Raw genomic sequence first — 15,432 nt, 5'->3', positions numbered from 1 at the left:
GTGTGTAAAAATGAATGACTCTTTCTCCTAGTCCAGGCTAACCTTTCGACAAATACTCTTGATCCCATCTCCTCTTATCTTCTCCAGGAGACTGGCCCTTCAATCTCTGCCTTTTTCTAATTTTCCATCTCTCCCTATCTACTGCTTCTTTTCCTGCTACCCTATGCCTCCATTTTCCCCACTGTTAAGAAGAAATCTTCATTCTATCCTACCATCCCCTCAAATTATTATGCCTTTTCTTTCTTCCCTTTCCTGGACTCCTAGCAAAAAGCTACTAATGGCTGTTTACCCATTCTCTCCATTTCCTTTTCCTCTCATTTCTCAATATCAGCTTTCTCACCTTGTTACATAAATGAAAACTACTCTCTCTGAAATTACTAATGGTCTCTTACCTGTCAGATTTGATACCTTTTTTTTTCAGTCTCCACTATTCTCGACCCTTTTGCAGCATTTGACATTTGTGACACTCCTCTCCAAATCCACTACTCTTTCTTCTCTGAGTTTTTGTAATACCCTCTCCTCCTGCTTGTCTAACTCCTTCCTTCTCAGTCTCCTTAACTAGTTTTATAGTTAGATCCTACTCCCTAACTAGAGATATGCCACAAGTCTCTCTCTAGGCTTTCTCTATTTTTTTTTCATTTGATGATCTCATCAGTTCCCAGAGATTTAAATATCATCTTCATACAGACGGTTTCCAGACCTATATATCTAGCACCAGTCTCTCTCCTGAGCTCTAGTCCCTCATTATCAACTGTCTATTGGATATTTCAAAGTGGAGTACTAGGTCTAGAGTCAGGAAGACCTGAGTTCAGATTTCATCTCAGGCACTTAATTGTTGTGTGACCCTGAGTAAGCCATTAAATTACTATTTGCCTCAATTGTAAAATGGGGATAAAAATAGCACCTACATCATAGGGTTTTAAGGATCAAATAAGATATTTATAAAGCCCTTAGCCCAGTGCTTGACATATATAGTAAAAACACTATATAAATGTCTATTCCCTCCATCCCCTCAGTTCCTTCTTTCTTCTCATAAAGCCAAGATCTTATTTTAGGTACTCATTACTTCTCTCCTGGAATATTGAAAATAACGTCCAAATTTCTTTCCCTGCCTCAAATCTCTGCCTACCTCAATCTACCAACACAAACTGCCAAAGTGATCTTTCTTTTCTTTTCTTTCTTTCTCTTTTTTGCTGAGGCAGGTGGGGTCAAGTGACGTGCCCAGGGTCACATAGCTAGGAAGTAAAAGTGATTTTTCTTAACCTCAAACTTTGAGTTAGGCTCACCTATTCCTCTAGGATAAAAAAAAAAAAACTCCTCTGACGTTTAAAGTTCTTCACAACCTGGCTTCAAACTACTTTATAGCTTCATTATATATTATTCTTCTCTTATTTAGTCAAACTGGCCCTTTTTATTGTTTCTCAAATATAACATTCCATCTTCCCTCTCTGAGCCTTTGTCCAGTCATCCTCATGCCTGGAATATTTTTTCTCCTCATATTTGCTTCATACTAATCAATCAACAAGCATATATGGAATACTTACTAAATCCTAGGGCCTAGAGTTACAAATACAAAAAAATGAAACAACACTTACTCTCAAGGAGCTAATATTCTAAGAATACAAATATGTATTATATATATGCACATCTATACACACATTTTTAAACATACATATGAATTAAATATGAATATGGGAGGGCATTAGTAGTTGTAAGAGATTAAGAAAGTCTTCTTGTAGAAAGTGGTACTTGAAGGGAGAAAGATTATATGAGGCAGAAGTAATGAAACAGTGCATTTCTAGTATAGAGATGGACATTGAAAAGGCAAAGAGAGGGGAGACCTAAAGTATAGTGTATGAGTAACAGAATGAAGGCCAATTAGGCTGGATCACAGAATCATGAAAGGAGAATAATGTATAATGAGGCTGGAAAGATATGGTAGAACCAGGTTTTGAAAGATTATAGAATTCCCTAAATCCTCTAAGACACATTTCAAGTGCCAACTGCTACATGAAACCTTTTTTTTTTTTGATTCCCATAATTGCTTGTACTCTCTCTCAAATATCTTATACTTATTTCGTGTGTATATATATACACATATATATATTATGTATATGTGTGAGATCCTCTGATAGAGCATAAGCTTCTTGAGAGTAGGGACAACTTAATTTTATCTTTATATTCCAAGTTCCTGGCACAATGTCTGGCACATAGTAGAGCTGGCAAATACTTGATGATTGACTGATTGATCAAGAGAGGATGTGGCTATCTATAAGGATATCCTATGTTATTTGGCAGTACCATCTCTAAGGCCAATGCAACTAGAGTAGACTAATGTGCTTTGTCTCCTACTTCACTACCTTTAACTCTCGTTCTTACTCTCTGATCAGATCAGGTGTTCTCTGAATCAGATCTGCATCAGATAAGGAAATCTGAGCAGCTGCACATGATATTTACTGTACTACTTCAAAACTGTGGCAAGTTAAGTATGTTGTAAAGCAATCTGTGTCTGTGATGAAGTCACACTGGTTTATATGTTTCTGGAGGGTATATGCCATTTCTTATATATGCTTATATGTGTGCCCCTTCTGTTTTCTCCATTAAACATGAATTCTCTGGAACTAGGGACTCTGTTATTTCCATACACTGCAAAATCAAATTCAGATTTTTACACATAATGGGCATTCAAAATACAGGATTGATTGATAAAATGACCTGCATATACCTAATAGCTGTCTTGATGTAAACAGCCCCCCAAGATAAATCAGTCTGAATGTATGTGCAGTATCTTTTTGAGGCTATATCAATCAATAACAATTCACAGGGATAGGAACATTTATTGACTTGAGAATCTTGAACTCCTTAGGCTCAAAAGGGGTTAGACCTCTTGGGCTCTAGCTGTTATCTAATTTATTTAATCCAATGAGACACTATTTGAAAAAAGCACTTAGCACAGTGACTGGCACACAGGCACCAAATACATGCTTGTTCCTTTCCTTCCCTCCTTTACTATGCCTTCTCTACCCCATTTTTCTTTCTTTCTTTTTTTTTTTGAGCAAAGAGTTCAAATAACTATCCAAAATTTTATTCTTAAAGGATTGAAGAATCAAGAGAAGGAGAACAATCTTACCTTTGTAGAATGAATAGAAAGAGGAAGACAGGGAAAGTAGTAAAGGAAGAAAGGAGGAAAGGAAGAGAGTAAGAAAGAAGAAGAAAGAGTAGGGCGAGATAAGAAGAAGAAGGGGGAGAAAAGAAAAAAGCACAAAGAAAGAGGGGGGGAAAGGTAGAAAAAAGAAGAATGAACAAGGAGATATAAGGAGAAAGGGAAATAAGAAAGGGAGGTAAAGAAGAGAAAAACGGGAGAAGTGTAAAAAGAAGGAGAAATGAGAAGAATTAAGAACAATAGTAATAGAAAAAATCAAGGGAGAAGACAAGAGAGTGAAAGGGATAAGAGAATAGAAAGAAAGAGAAGGAATGAAACATAAAAGGAGATGGAAAGAGTGAAAAAAGAGATTACAATTTTTAAAGGTGACCCTTTCAGATTTTTAACGTTTTTAAATGTGTAATTTGAGAAAAGAACCTCCAGAGATCCAAAGTAAAGATGATCACAATGTTCTATTACCTAGCACCTAATTTGAATATAAATGACTGGAGGACTTTGGTATCCATAGTTGGAAAATTATGAAGGTCAGAACTGTTTTTGTGACTATTGGACAAATTTACATTGCCTCCTTATGACTTAGCAGAAATGAGAATTTGATAGCTCACTACAAGAAGATGACTGAAAGATTCAGATTTGCCTCCTTATGACTTAGTCAGCAGAAATGAGAATTTGATAGCTCACTACAAGAAGATCACTGAAAGATTCAGATTTGGATCCGTAAAGTAGGGCTAAGATAAAACCTCAGTCTGATGAGTACATTGATTGCAACCAAGAGAGTAGAACTAGAAAAGGACAATAAATTACAGCCTAAAAGTCTCTATCCTTTCTGAAAGAGCACTGCAGCTGAAAGAACTATAAGTGTACGTACGGTAGTATTTCAACTGAAAGGAGCATTGTAACACTGTAACTGAAAATGGCACTGTAACACTCAGCCAAGTCATAGCTATGACTTCAGCAGTGAAGAGTTTCCCTACCCAACAGAGAGGCAGCCAGTTTAGTGATACAGTAGTCCAACCATGAAGCTGCCCAACTTAGAAGCAGAGCCATCTATCCAACACCAAAGCTACACCCATCAATAACCTTATATGTGAGCTCTTTCTGAGGCAAAGAAATAATATAATTGCCCACAGTTCCAAAGGTATGAATTGTTCTGGGCAAATGTGCTTTCTATCTTTGTGTCTCATTTTCATGATACTTTTAGGCTTAGGAACATTATCCCAAATTGATACTTTGTGTATTGGATTGGAGTTTTATGGGTGGTAGGTAGCACAGTGGATATAGTAGCAGGTCTGGATCCAGGAAGATTCATCTTCCTGAGTTCAAATCTGTCCTCAGATACTTACTAGCTGTGTGAGCCTGGGCAAGTCAGTTCTTCATCTGCAAAATGAGCTGGAGAAGGAAACGGCATTACCCTCAAGTAACATTGCCCCCCAAAACCTCAAAACCCAACAAACCCAAATGAGGTCACAAAAAGTTGGATCTGACCCAGCAATTAAACTACAACATACGTTATGCTGTAATTATTTTTGCTTTGCCTTCTATTTAGTAAATATTTTAGATGAGTTAATGCCATCAGCTGATTTGTTCAATGGGAAACATACCACAGTGTAGCTCAAGGAACACAGTATATAGTAGTAAGAACATAATCACCTGTTAGGATTCTTACAAGGTACTAAGGCAGTGGAATTGATAGAGACAATAATTATCTAGTTTAGCATGGTTCAGTATGATTGATCTGATCCTACAAGGAGATGTTATGGGCCAGAACTTGAAACAAGGTACTAATTGGAATTGATGAGATAATGATTCTCTAATAGATATGTACTTAATACTTACTATAATTCCCAAGATTCACACCTTTAAGAGAGCATATATAAGGAGGAGCTCTCAGGGCCAAAGAGGAGAAGCCCACTAGAAGCTCATTTGGAAGAAGCTAGAGGCAAAAGCTGGCAGAGGCAAAGTACTAGCAGCAGGAGCTCTGGGAACCAAAGAGAGAGATAGGCCTCTAAGAAAGCTAACTGGGTCCCAGGAAGGAGACAAGACTTAAAAGGAAATAATAAAGGATTTTGACTTTAATCCCTAGCTGCACTTGTGGTGATTACTGGCTGCCTCCAGAAACCCCCAAGAAACCTGCTCCCAGAGAATATTACATTTTAGAGAAGAACATTGCCGTCACCCACAAATGTTCCCCCTAGAAATTTGAGAAGACTGGTTACAGTAATCATCACTTCTTTTTGGAAACCCTAACTTGCCAACATTGGTACAGGTCGAGTTTAATGGACTGTCCCAAAAAGATAAAAGGAGTAGGTGGGCCTTCACTATAGAAAGAATATAACACAGAGGGAGATGGAGAAAGGGAGAAGAGAGTAAATGGGAAAAGGGGGAGAGAGGAGAGAGAGGAAAAATGAAAAATAGAAAAGAAGATAATAAAGAAGAAAAGGAAAACAGATAGAGGGGAGAGAAGAGGGAAAGGCTAAGAACCATAAGCCAATAGTTAAATGATGAAGTATATGAACAATTTTCAAAAAAAATCAATTGAATATATAGCATCATCTCTGAGTTCACTCCCCTAACTCATACTATCATTGACAGCTTCATTCTTTAGAGAAGAACCTCTTACTGGGCGTTCTAGACTCACTACAGTCTTCATTCCCTCCAGCTTCTAGTTTGGCTGAGTGTTATAGTTCTATTTTCAACTGGAGTGTTACAGTTCTTTTTTCAGCTTGAGTATTGCTGTACTCTTTTAGAAAGGGCAATACCACTTATCCTAGGTTTGGCATGTGCTTCTTTTCTTTTACTCCCTCAAGTTTTTTGTTCTTTACCTCCAAACACAAAGTAGAAACACATCTAGGCTTTCCTATTCAATAGTCCTCCTGCATCAGATTAGGATTCTCTCAGCAAAACACTATCTCTGTTTTAATGATGAATATCTTACTTGCTTATACTTAACTAGTTTCCAATGCATCTTATGCAGATGACTGGCCAGAGAGAGGAATTTTCTTGGTCAGTTATATTGATTCTTCTTTAGAGTTTCTTGACAAAGATACTAGAGTGATTTCCCATTTCGTCCTCCAGCTTATTTTACCGATGAGAAATTGAGATAAATAGGGTTAAGTGACTTGCCCAGGGTCACACAAGTAATAAGTGTCTGAAGCAAGATTTTAATTCAGGAAGATGAGTCTTCCTGAATTCAGGCACTGCATTGTAGCCACCTACCTGCTCCCAAAAGCAGAAGAGTCAGCCAATATTCTGAGAAACAAGTTCATTGTCTCTGCTTGCTTTTCCTTATGTAATTCAATTGTCTTAACCTCATACCTCTTCTAAATAAGTGCTTCTTTTACATCTGAAAGTGCCTTCCTTTTATATTTTATTACTTCTGTCTTTTGCCACTTCTAATCTTCAGCTTTGCTGAAGTCCAAACAGATTTGCATTAGAAGAAGCTACTGCAGTAGTATCTACCATGACCAACCCAATGTGAATTAAAAACTGGAATGGAGGTATCATGACTGCTCCAATGTCTGGAGATAATTTTCTTGTTGGCTTTTAACCCAATCCTTCCCTCATTTGAATATTTTGGGATATTTGCTCTGGAGGGAAATTGATAGTCCACTATTCCATTCCATGCTAATTTTTTTTCATGTGGCTAGAAGCAGAGAGATTCATTATTGTTTGGTGCAGGTCCAGTGTCACTCTAGCTCCATCTGGGTGCAGAGTGAGCTGAGCCAAAGCCTGGATGGCTGCAATGGCAAATACATGGAAATCTGCAATGGAAATGAGACTAGGACACTATTGTTTCAGAAGAGTAATGCAAAACCAACAGGATGATACTAGGAGATATAACAGTGTTACTGTGAAACCTTGGAAACTAATGAAATTGGTCAAGCAAAGGAATTCCAACTACTAGAGATTCCCCCATATTTTCTCCAATTGTTGTAAGGTTAATTTGGATGAGTTTCCACCACATAATTTTTCCTCTATTCCTTCTCCATGTTTCCCATGAAAAATGAAAGTTGTAAGAAAGATTGTCATGAAGGTGAAACAATTTCTTTACAATTTAGTTATGTACAATACTTCTACAGTTATTCACTTTGTTATGTTTTCATAAATCACTTGTCAATCTTATCTACTGGAAACAGAAGATTTCCCAAATGTAGAATGGGGCTTCAGAGCCAAATAAAGAATTTTCATGTTTCAGGATGATTTTCCACTTACTTATTTCCTCATCCTTAGATCACTTGTGGATATGGCCAGTATTGTGCCACAGGCCCAGTAGATTTAGTCATATAGGAGGGGGAGTCAAAAAGTTTACAAATTGAGAGCTCTCTGGTGAACAAATGGGAATACTATGGCCTTTTTGTGATTTAAGATTTGCAAAAGGCTTCACATGTAGATCATTTAATCCTCACAACAACCATGTATTACTATGCTATTATTACTGTACTGATAAAGACAGATTGGAAAAATGACAAGCAAATTCAGAAATATCCTTTCTTAGCCTCTGAGTCAGAGTCATATAACTTCCATTAGTATGATATACAACTAGTAAATATGCTTTTCCCCATGTTGTCTCTTCCTTTAGAATGTGAATTCCTTGAAAGGAGGGACAATGTTTTGGCCTTTCTTTGTATCCCCAGTGCTTGAAACAGAGTAAGTTCTTCTTGACTGATGCACTCATTATTCTGAGGTTTTCTCTGTCTCTTGCCTATTAAGGGGAAGAAATTTATACAGAAAAGCCATTTTCTGTCCTTATGGTCAGAAATGCTTGACACTAGGTATTTTATATCCAATAAATGATACCCCTTTAAATATTTTGCTCGCTCCTTCATTATTATATAATCTATTCATAGATGTAATATTAATGTATATATATATATGTGTGTGTGTGTGTTTGTATCATATACAGTAGGCATATGTTTGTATATTTATGTGTGTATGTATGCATTAGTGGTCACTAACCTCTGTTTGCATAATCAACTCTAACATTTTAGATAGAAGTTGAGGAAGCTGGTCAATCTGAGAAAAGAAGGAGAAACATCTAGCCTCTAGTAAGAGGATTGAAAGAATGTTCTTCCTGGAGGACTTCTTCCCTGGAGATCACTATTTTGTTCATTCTGTCACTATATTCATTATCCAGCTTGAAACTCATTTCAAGAAAAGATTATAAATGAAAAAAGATTAATAACTTGAAGTGAATCAAAAACTCCAAAGACAAGAGAAGAAAAATCCATTGGGGCAGAAGTTACCCTACAATAAAAGAGTAAAAGCAGTTGCTTTCTATGGGAACTATATTTTACATTCCTTTGTTGGTAGACATACTATCATTTCCATATACCTACTTCCCCATTTAGCAACTTGTTTATGAGTGATCTTTTCTACATATTTATAAAATAAGGAATCCCTCTCTCCCCCTCATTCATTGCCAACTTTCCCATATCTATCATTTACATTACTCACATACATTAGTATATATTAAATGTAGAAACTACCTCCCATGAAGTTGTGTTATTGTCATAAGAGGAACATATATATTATATTTACAAGAGATTTTATTTTTTTTCTTTGTTATTCAGGAGATTCATTCTGAGGCTGGAGTTTAGGAGGATGTAATCTTTTTCCAGAATTAACTATATTGTAGAGGCAAAAGGCATAAATAAAAATATTTTAAAGAAAAATAGAAAATGGAATGGGAAAGGAGGGAAAGACTAAAAGAAAAAGAGTAGGAAAAAGAGAAAATAAAGAGAAAATGAAAAAAGGTAAGAGTAAAAGAAAGAGAGAAAATGAGAAAGGGCGAGGGAAGAAAAAGGAGCAAGATAGAAAAAAGAGGGAGAAAGAGAAAGGGAGGGAGCGATAGCTGGGGGAGAAAAAATGAGAGCAACAGAAAAAATAAACATAAAGGGTAAGAGAGAAGGGAAAGGAGAGGCAAACTAAGAAAAAGGAAGAATAGGATGAGTATATCTTCCTCACTTCTCCAAATTACATGACTATTTTATTATACTCTACTCTATATAATTAGTCCCCTGACTATAAGACCTCATAATATAGGCCTGCCCTGGTGTTAATGGATTTGATATGTTAATGGACCTAGGCATGATGGTACCCAAGGCAGGTAGAGCAGAAGAATTTGCAACTTCCATAGACCATAGTTGGCAAGAAAAGAACTTTGCCATGTCAGACTGTGATTCTGATTTCATACAGAAAAAAAGAATAATCAATTCTATGTGCTAGAAATCTTGATTGAAAAAAAAAATAAAAATGATTAAACTGTATTTCATGCTTTAGTTAAGAGACCTGTAATAGTGGAAGCCAAAGCCAGAAGGTATAAGGAAAAGAAATCTATGCCCTCTAGATCTCCCTCTTGCCTGCTTCTATCCTTCCGTGTCGTCTCTACTCTGCTTTGTCCTATCATTCCACTCCCTTACTCCTTAAACTGTTTTGTGACTGACCCCCTAAGACATATTCCTTTGTGTCTCCAATAGCCTAAGGAAGGAAAGAAAGAGAAAGCTCAAGCTGCATGTTAATACAGATCAGGAGGTGATTAATTAGTTGGAAAGAGAGAAGCCCTTTATCTTCCCCAGTCACAGGCTTCCCTAAGCTCCTGCCTATATAGCAGGTGGGGGGAACCTGGGGAGGAGAGAGATAAGTTGCATTTTGAGTTCTGTTTCCCATACTCTCTCACCTTCCTAAACAACATTTTCCTCCACAAAGGCCAATGGCACTGCAGCAGGGATAAGGAGAAGATAGCAAGAATGTTAAAATATATATATATATATATATGTATATATATATATATATATTTCACCATCCTGACAGCAGAGAGTTCCATAGGGAAGAACCATATAAAGAAGGGACACACACACACACACACACACACACACACACACACACACACACACACACTGTTCCTCTTGCTAAATTATATCCTGCACCATTGGTCATGGGTATTTGGGCAAAATAATATGCAGAATGCTAAAACTTTGAGGAGGGAGTCTAGAGATTAGGATGGGCACCTTGAGAGATTTGGGGAATAGTAAAAAAAAAAAAGATGATTGCTGTGATTCTGTGTGAAGATAGGCTGATTTGGGGCAGAAATGACAAGCTGGGAAAGTGCCCTCTCTCCTAGAGAAAACTATGGCAGCTTTCTAAGTGGAAGTGATTTACAATGAGCCCAATCACATCTTGTTTCAAAACTGGAAGGGAAAAGTAGATTCAGTGAAACTTATGTATTCTTTTTCTTTCCTTGGTGGGTGACATGAAGATAAAATAGGAAACTTCTTGAACAGCACTGGGTTTCTAGCAGCAGTGTTTAGGTGGAAGAATTTGGGCTTCCTGTACCATCTAGGTTAACTAGCTGCTAGAAATAAACAGTAGGGCACCTTAATCCAGCCATTGATTCTGGGCTCTTGCTGACAGTGCAACTCCCAGAAATAGAGTGGGAGAAATAAGGTGTAGATTGGGGCTGACAATAGAGCAAAGGTAAGAAGAAAAGGTAAAATCACCAAAAAATATATAATAATCTTTAGGGACAAGGAATCAATCAATCAGTAAAGCATGTCAAGTCTCTGTTAATTCATCTCCCTCACCCTGTCTCAGGACTGGCTCATAGAACTCCCTCTAAAAAGAACATTCCATTAAGCCAAGAATGTGGAGAAGAAATCATTCCACTAAACTTTTCATTGCTTATGAAAAAGGAAAAACACAGGAGAAACTGGAAGGCCAAGGTGGGGGGTGGGGAATGGGAAGAGAGAGAAAGGGAAGTAGGAGGCAAAACTTTGAATGTAATAGGAATCTGAGCAAAATTCTTCAGATTGCTCAGCCTTTCATATTGCTGAGATTTCCTAATCTGCTTTCAACAGGCAAGAATGGACTCACTCAACGGTGAATTGTCTTAGCCAGGGGGCTAGAAGAAATGGTCAGATGTTAGAGAGAATAGATCTTAATTCAAGGTAAACTTCCTAAAAATTAGAGTTGTCCCAGAATGGAGTGGGCTGTCTTAGAAAATGGTGTCCCCTGTAGCTATAAACTTCCTTTCCACACCATGTTCTTCTCCCTCTCTTTCTCTCATACTTCACATTTCTCCTTTATTTCCCATCATTTGGGGGGCCTTTGGATAGCTTACATTGATCCTTTACCTACTTTGCCCCCATTGTTCCTTAATACTCACAACTTCCAAAAAGGTCTTTCATTTATTATTTCTAACCTTTGGATATAAACTGAATCCCTGGATTTAAAATAGAAAAATCTGAATTGAATTGGAATTCTGATGCCATTACTTATTACCTAGGTAGTTGGCAACTTTTTTTAGCCTCTCAAATCCTGAATCCCTTCATCTATAAAACAGAGTAGGACTAGATCATTTCTGATTTCCTTTTCAACTCTGATGTTGTGTCGTAATGAATCTGTGATTCTGTGTGAAATTCCAACTACCTTAGCCTTAGAGTAAGAATGAAAGATAACACATCAAGTTCCCCAAATTCTCCCCCAGTCACCAAGTGTTTGAATGTAAATCACAGAACACAAATGGAATTATTGTCTCCCTTTCCTGACCTTCCCAAAGACACACATGTACACTGCCCTCAGCATCACTGCCAAGAAAAATCAAATGCTTAACCCCCGTGCATGTGCCTTCCATGAAGTCCTCCCATTGCCTAACTCGGTGGAGGGAACATGGAACTATGGTGCCTTCCTCATAACAAAGAAAGGATAAATAGCTGCTTTCCTCACATCTTTCCTAAGGGAAATAGTAGAAAAGCTCCCAGATACCTTGAATGGAATAGAGAAAGAGCTTGTAGCCTTCATTACTTTCATCTTTGAAACCATCTCTGACTTGAAAACTCAAGTTGAGGAAGCCTGGATTTGTAGCTGCCAACTACACATATGTATAACCAGCAAAAGTCAGCCTTGTCTGTCAAATATCTCCCTCAACATCTACCCTTTATCAGCAAAGGGAAGCTCCCTGGATTGGCAAGAATCAGCTATAACGAGAACATAGCTTTACAAATGGCTTGGTGAGCTGGTTTTCTTTAACCTTTTGATAGCTATTGGTTTTTTTCAGGGGCAGAGTGACAACACAGTGAGAGGAAAGAATTTGACTACTGCTGGAGTGACTCCCTGCTCTATTCTCCCTGCCTCAATCTGAAAGCTGATTTATTTTTTTCCTTTTGGGAGAAGTCCTGCTTGTTCTCTTCATTTTTCACTGTTCCCAACTCCCTTACCTTAGCACACTCTTCTTGTTTGCCTGTGCTCTCCCTCTCTTTTCCTCTCCTCATATCTTTCCCCATCTTTTTACTCCATACCCCGTCTATCCCAATTCTACTTTCCTTAATCCCCTACTAATGTCCTCCCCCTTACCTCTTCCCCAAAAACCCTTCTCACAATTGTCCTCCTTTATGGCCCCAACCTTTGTAAATCTTTCCGCCTAAGTTCTAAATCCCTAAACATAGATCCTTTTCCTCCCAAGATCATGCCCCCCAACTATCCCCTATCTTTCGCCAACTACAGCATCAGCCTTGCCCCTTCACCCTGACCATCTCTCAGTAAATCACTGACGACTCTACGATTTCGCCTTTCATTCTCCTCACCTCAACTTAATCTAACCCTAACCTCTCCATTTCTTTCAAACACTAACATCTTTCTTCTCTATCCCAAATCCCCTTGAGACACTCCTACTTACTTTAACCACCAAATACCCATCTTTCCCCCTTCACTTCAGATTCTTTTTTGGGTCTCCAGCTTCCCCTTGCTAAGCTCCCCGTTTTTTTCGCTGTCCCCCCGTTTTTTCCCTTGACTCTCCTTCCTCATACTGTCCCCCTCCCCAGTGACCCTGGTCCCCTCTATCCACTCACTCAGGTCTCCTGCCTAGGACGCCCTTGCCTAGGGCGGCAGGGGGTTTGTGGGGGAGGAGGGTTCCAGCAGCAGCGCAACAAGGGGGGCGCTCCTTCTCCTTATCGGCAGCGGCTCCGGAGACCGCGGTGTGCTGGTGGGGTGTTTGGGGTGTTAAAGCTCTGCTGGGGCCCGGCTGGGGCTGGGTTGCGAGCTGTCCGTGGTGCTGAGCTGGCTGCGGCGGCTGCGGCGGCGGGGGTTGCTGCGGCGGCGGCGCGGCCACTGCCAGCGGTGGCAGCGGGGCGACGGTAGAGAGCTGTCCCTGGTTCTGGGGCGGCTCGGGGGAACTGGCCGCTGCAGGAGGCTGGGAAGCCTGGAGCGGGGCTTGCGACTGGGGGACTAAGCCAGGGGGAGGATGGTTTTGCAGAAGCTGCTGCTGTTCCCACAGGCTGCGGTTCTCAGCGCTCAACTCGTCCAGCCGCTTTTCCAGCTCGTCTATGCGCTGGCGCTGGGTGTGGATGAGGCTCTGCTGGTTCTGCACGATGGCCGTGAGCTCTTTCAGATAGAGGACAGCACGCACCGGGTTCTCCAACAGGCTCTCCATGCCGGCCCGCCACCGCCTGCGCCCAGCCTGCGCCTCAGTGGCGGCGGAGAGCGAAGGAGTGCGGGGAGCGGAGGAGCCCGGGTAGAATTCGCCCCTCCCCTCCCTGTCCTTCCTCCCTCCCCACCACTGCCGCGTCATGGACACACACACCCGCGCGCACGCACACACACACACACACACACACACACACACACACACACACACACACACACGCATCGAAAGGGGCGGGCCTCCGGCTCCAAACCCACCCATCTCTCTGAGGAGGATAGGCTTTCTGGAGGGCAAAACTGGAAAGGGAAAGGAAGGAAGAGGCAGGAGAGGAAATCCAGAGAATGTATAGAGGAATAAAGATAAGAGACAGGACTCGGACAGATCCTAGGAGAGAAAGAAGAGGGAAATGAAATGAAATAAAGAATAAGGTTTGGAGAAAGTCATTCGGGGGCTAAAAGAGAAAAAAAGGGTGGATGGGGGGGGGAAAGAATGCAAAAGGAGAAAGGACTGAAGGGGAAGGACAATTTTAAAAGGATAGAGTGGAAAAGAAAAGATGGAGTAAGTGAAAGAAAGAGACTGGTATAAAATGAAAGGGGGAAAGAAAGGTGGGCCATATTGTTACCCCATCTGCTCCCTAAGGTTAGGTTTTTGTAAACCATTAGAAACATCTTAAGTACGTCCAGGAAAGAAGAGCCAATTCATTGTCCTGGTTAGCTATTCCAGTGTTTATCAATTCATATTCGTCGGGACTTCTTGCTGATATCTATCTTAATTTGTCACCTTTCTCCTCCCCTTATCCCAACACACACACACACACACACACACACACACACACACACACACACACACACACACACACACACACACACACCCCTCCGTGATTTGAATGAATTTTCTCTTGCAGTGCCTTCTGCTAATGAAAATAAACTTCCTCTGTGCCCTTGCTAAGAGCTAAAGAAGGTTATATTAAACTTCCTTTCAGATTTTTCTTCTTTAATTTTGATGATATTTTTTTCAGAACCCAACTTCAAATGTCCCCCTTCTTTGCTCAAGATTTTGTGGACATTTTATAACTCGTGAGAAAGAACAAATAATAGGATGAAGGAAAATCTTGAAGCCAGTATCCATCCTACAGCTACATATGCCTGTCACATAAGGGGAAGTGATACCTCTGTCCCATTTTGCATGGCAAAAGATAAACTCTAATGTTCTTATAATGTTAGAATTAGAAGGGATCTTATTATGATGATTAAAGCTTTTTATTTACAAGGCATTTGAGTGGGCAATTTTCCAACACTGACTCTTGCATAACCTTTTGTTCCATGTTTTCCCCTTCTTCCCCTCAACTTCTCCCTAGCTGGCAGGTAATCCAATACATATTAAATATGTTGAAATACACATTAGATCCAATATATGTGTATATATTTATACAGTTATCTTGTTGCACAAGAAAAATCAGATCAATGAAGAAGAAAAAGAAAAACTGAGAAAGAAAGCAAAATTCAAGCAAATAAAGAGAGAGTGAGAATGTTGTGAACCACACTCAGTTCCCACAGTTCTCTCTCTGGATGTAGATGGCTCTCTTCATCGCAAGATCATTGGAACTGGCCTGAATCATTTTAATGTTGGAAAGAGCCATTGGTTGTCTTATAATCTTCTTGTTGCTTTGTACAATGATCTCCTAGTTCTGTTCATTTTACTTAACATCAGTTCATGTAAGACTCTCCAGGTGTTTCTGAAATTTTCTTGATGATCGTTTCTTATAGAACAATAATATTCTATAATGCCATTCTCCAATTGATGGGCATCCACTCAGTTAACAGTTTCTTGCCACTACAAAGAGGGCTGCCACAAA

The 15,432-nt window shown here is 39.6% G+C and overlaps 1 protein-coding gene across 1 annotated transcript in view; it reads right to left on the bottom strand.

The window, feature by feature from the left end:
- Window positions 1–13,653, bottom strand: part of IQSEC3 (IQ motif and Sec7 domain ArfGEF 3) — a 156,422-nt gene extending 142,769 nt beyond the window's left edge. Inside the window, 1 exon segment of the mRNA XM_074269310.1 lies at window positions 13,006–13,653. Coding sequence (XP_074125411.1) covers window positions 13,006–13,586 — 581 coding nt within the window. The 5' untranslated portion in view covers window positions 13,587–13,653.
- Between the last annotated feature and the right edge of the window lie 1,779 nt (window positions 13,654–15,432).

This window comes from Sminthopsis crassicaudata, chromosome 5 (assembly GCF_048593235.1).
Source record: "Sminthopsis crassicaudata isolate SCR6 chromosome 5, ASM4859323v1, whole genome shotgun sequence".
Lineage (NCBI taxonomy): Eukaryota > Metazoa > Chordata > Mammalia > Dasyuromorphia > Dasyuridae > Sminthopsis > Sminthopsis crassicaudata.
This window is presented reverse-complemented; position numbering and strand designations above follow the sequence as displayed.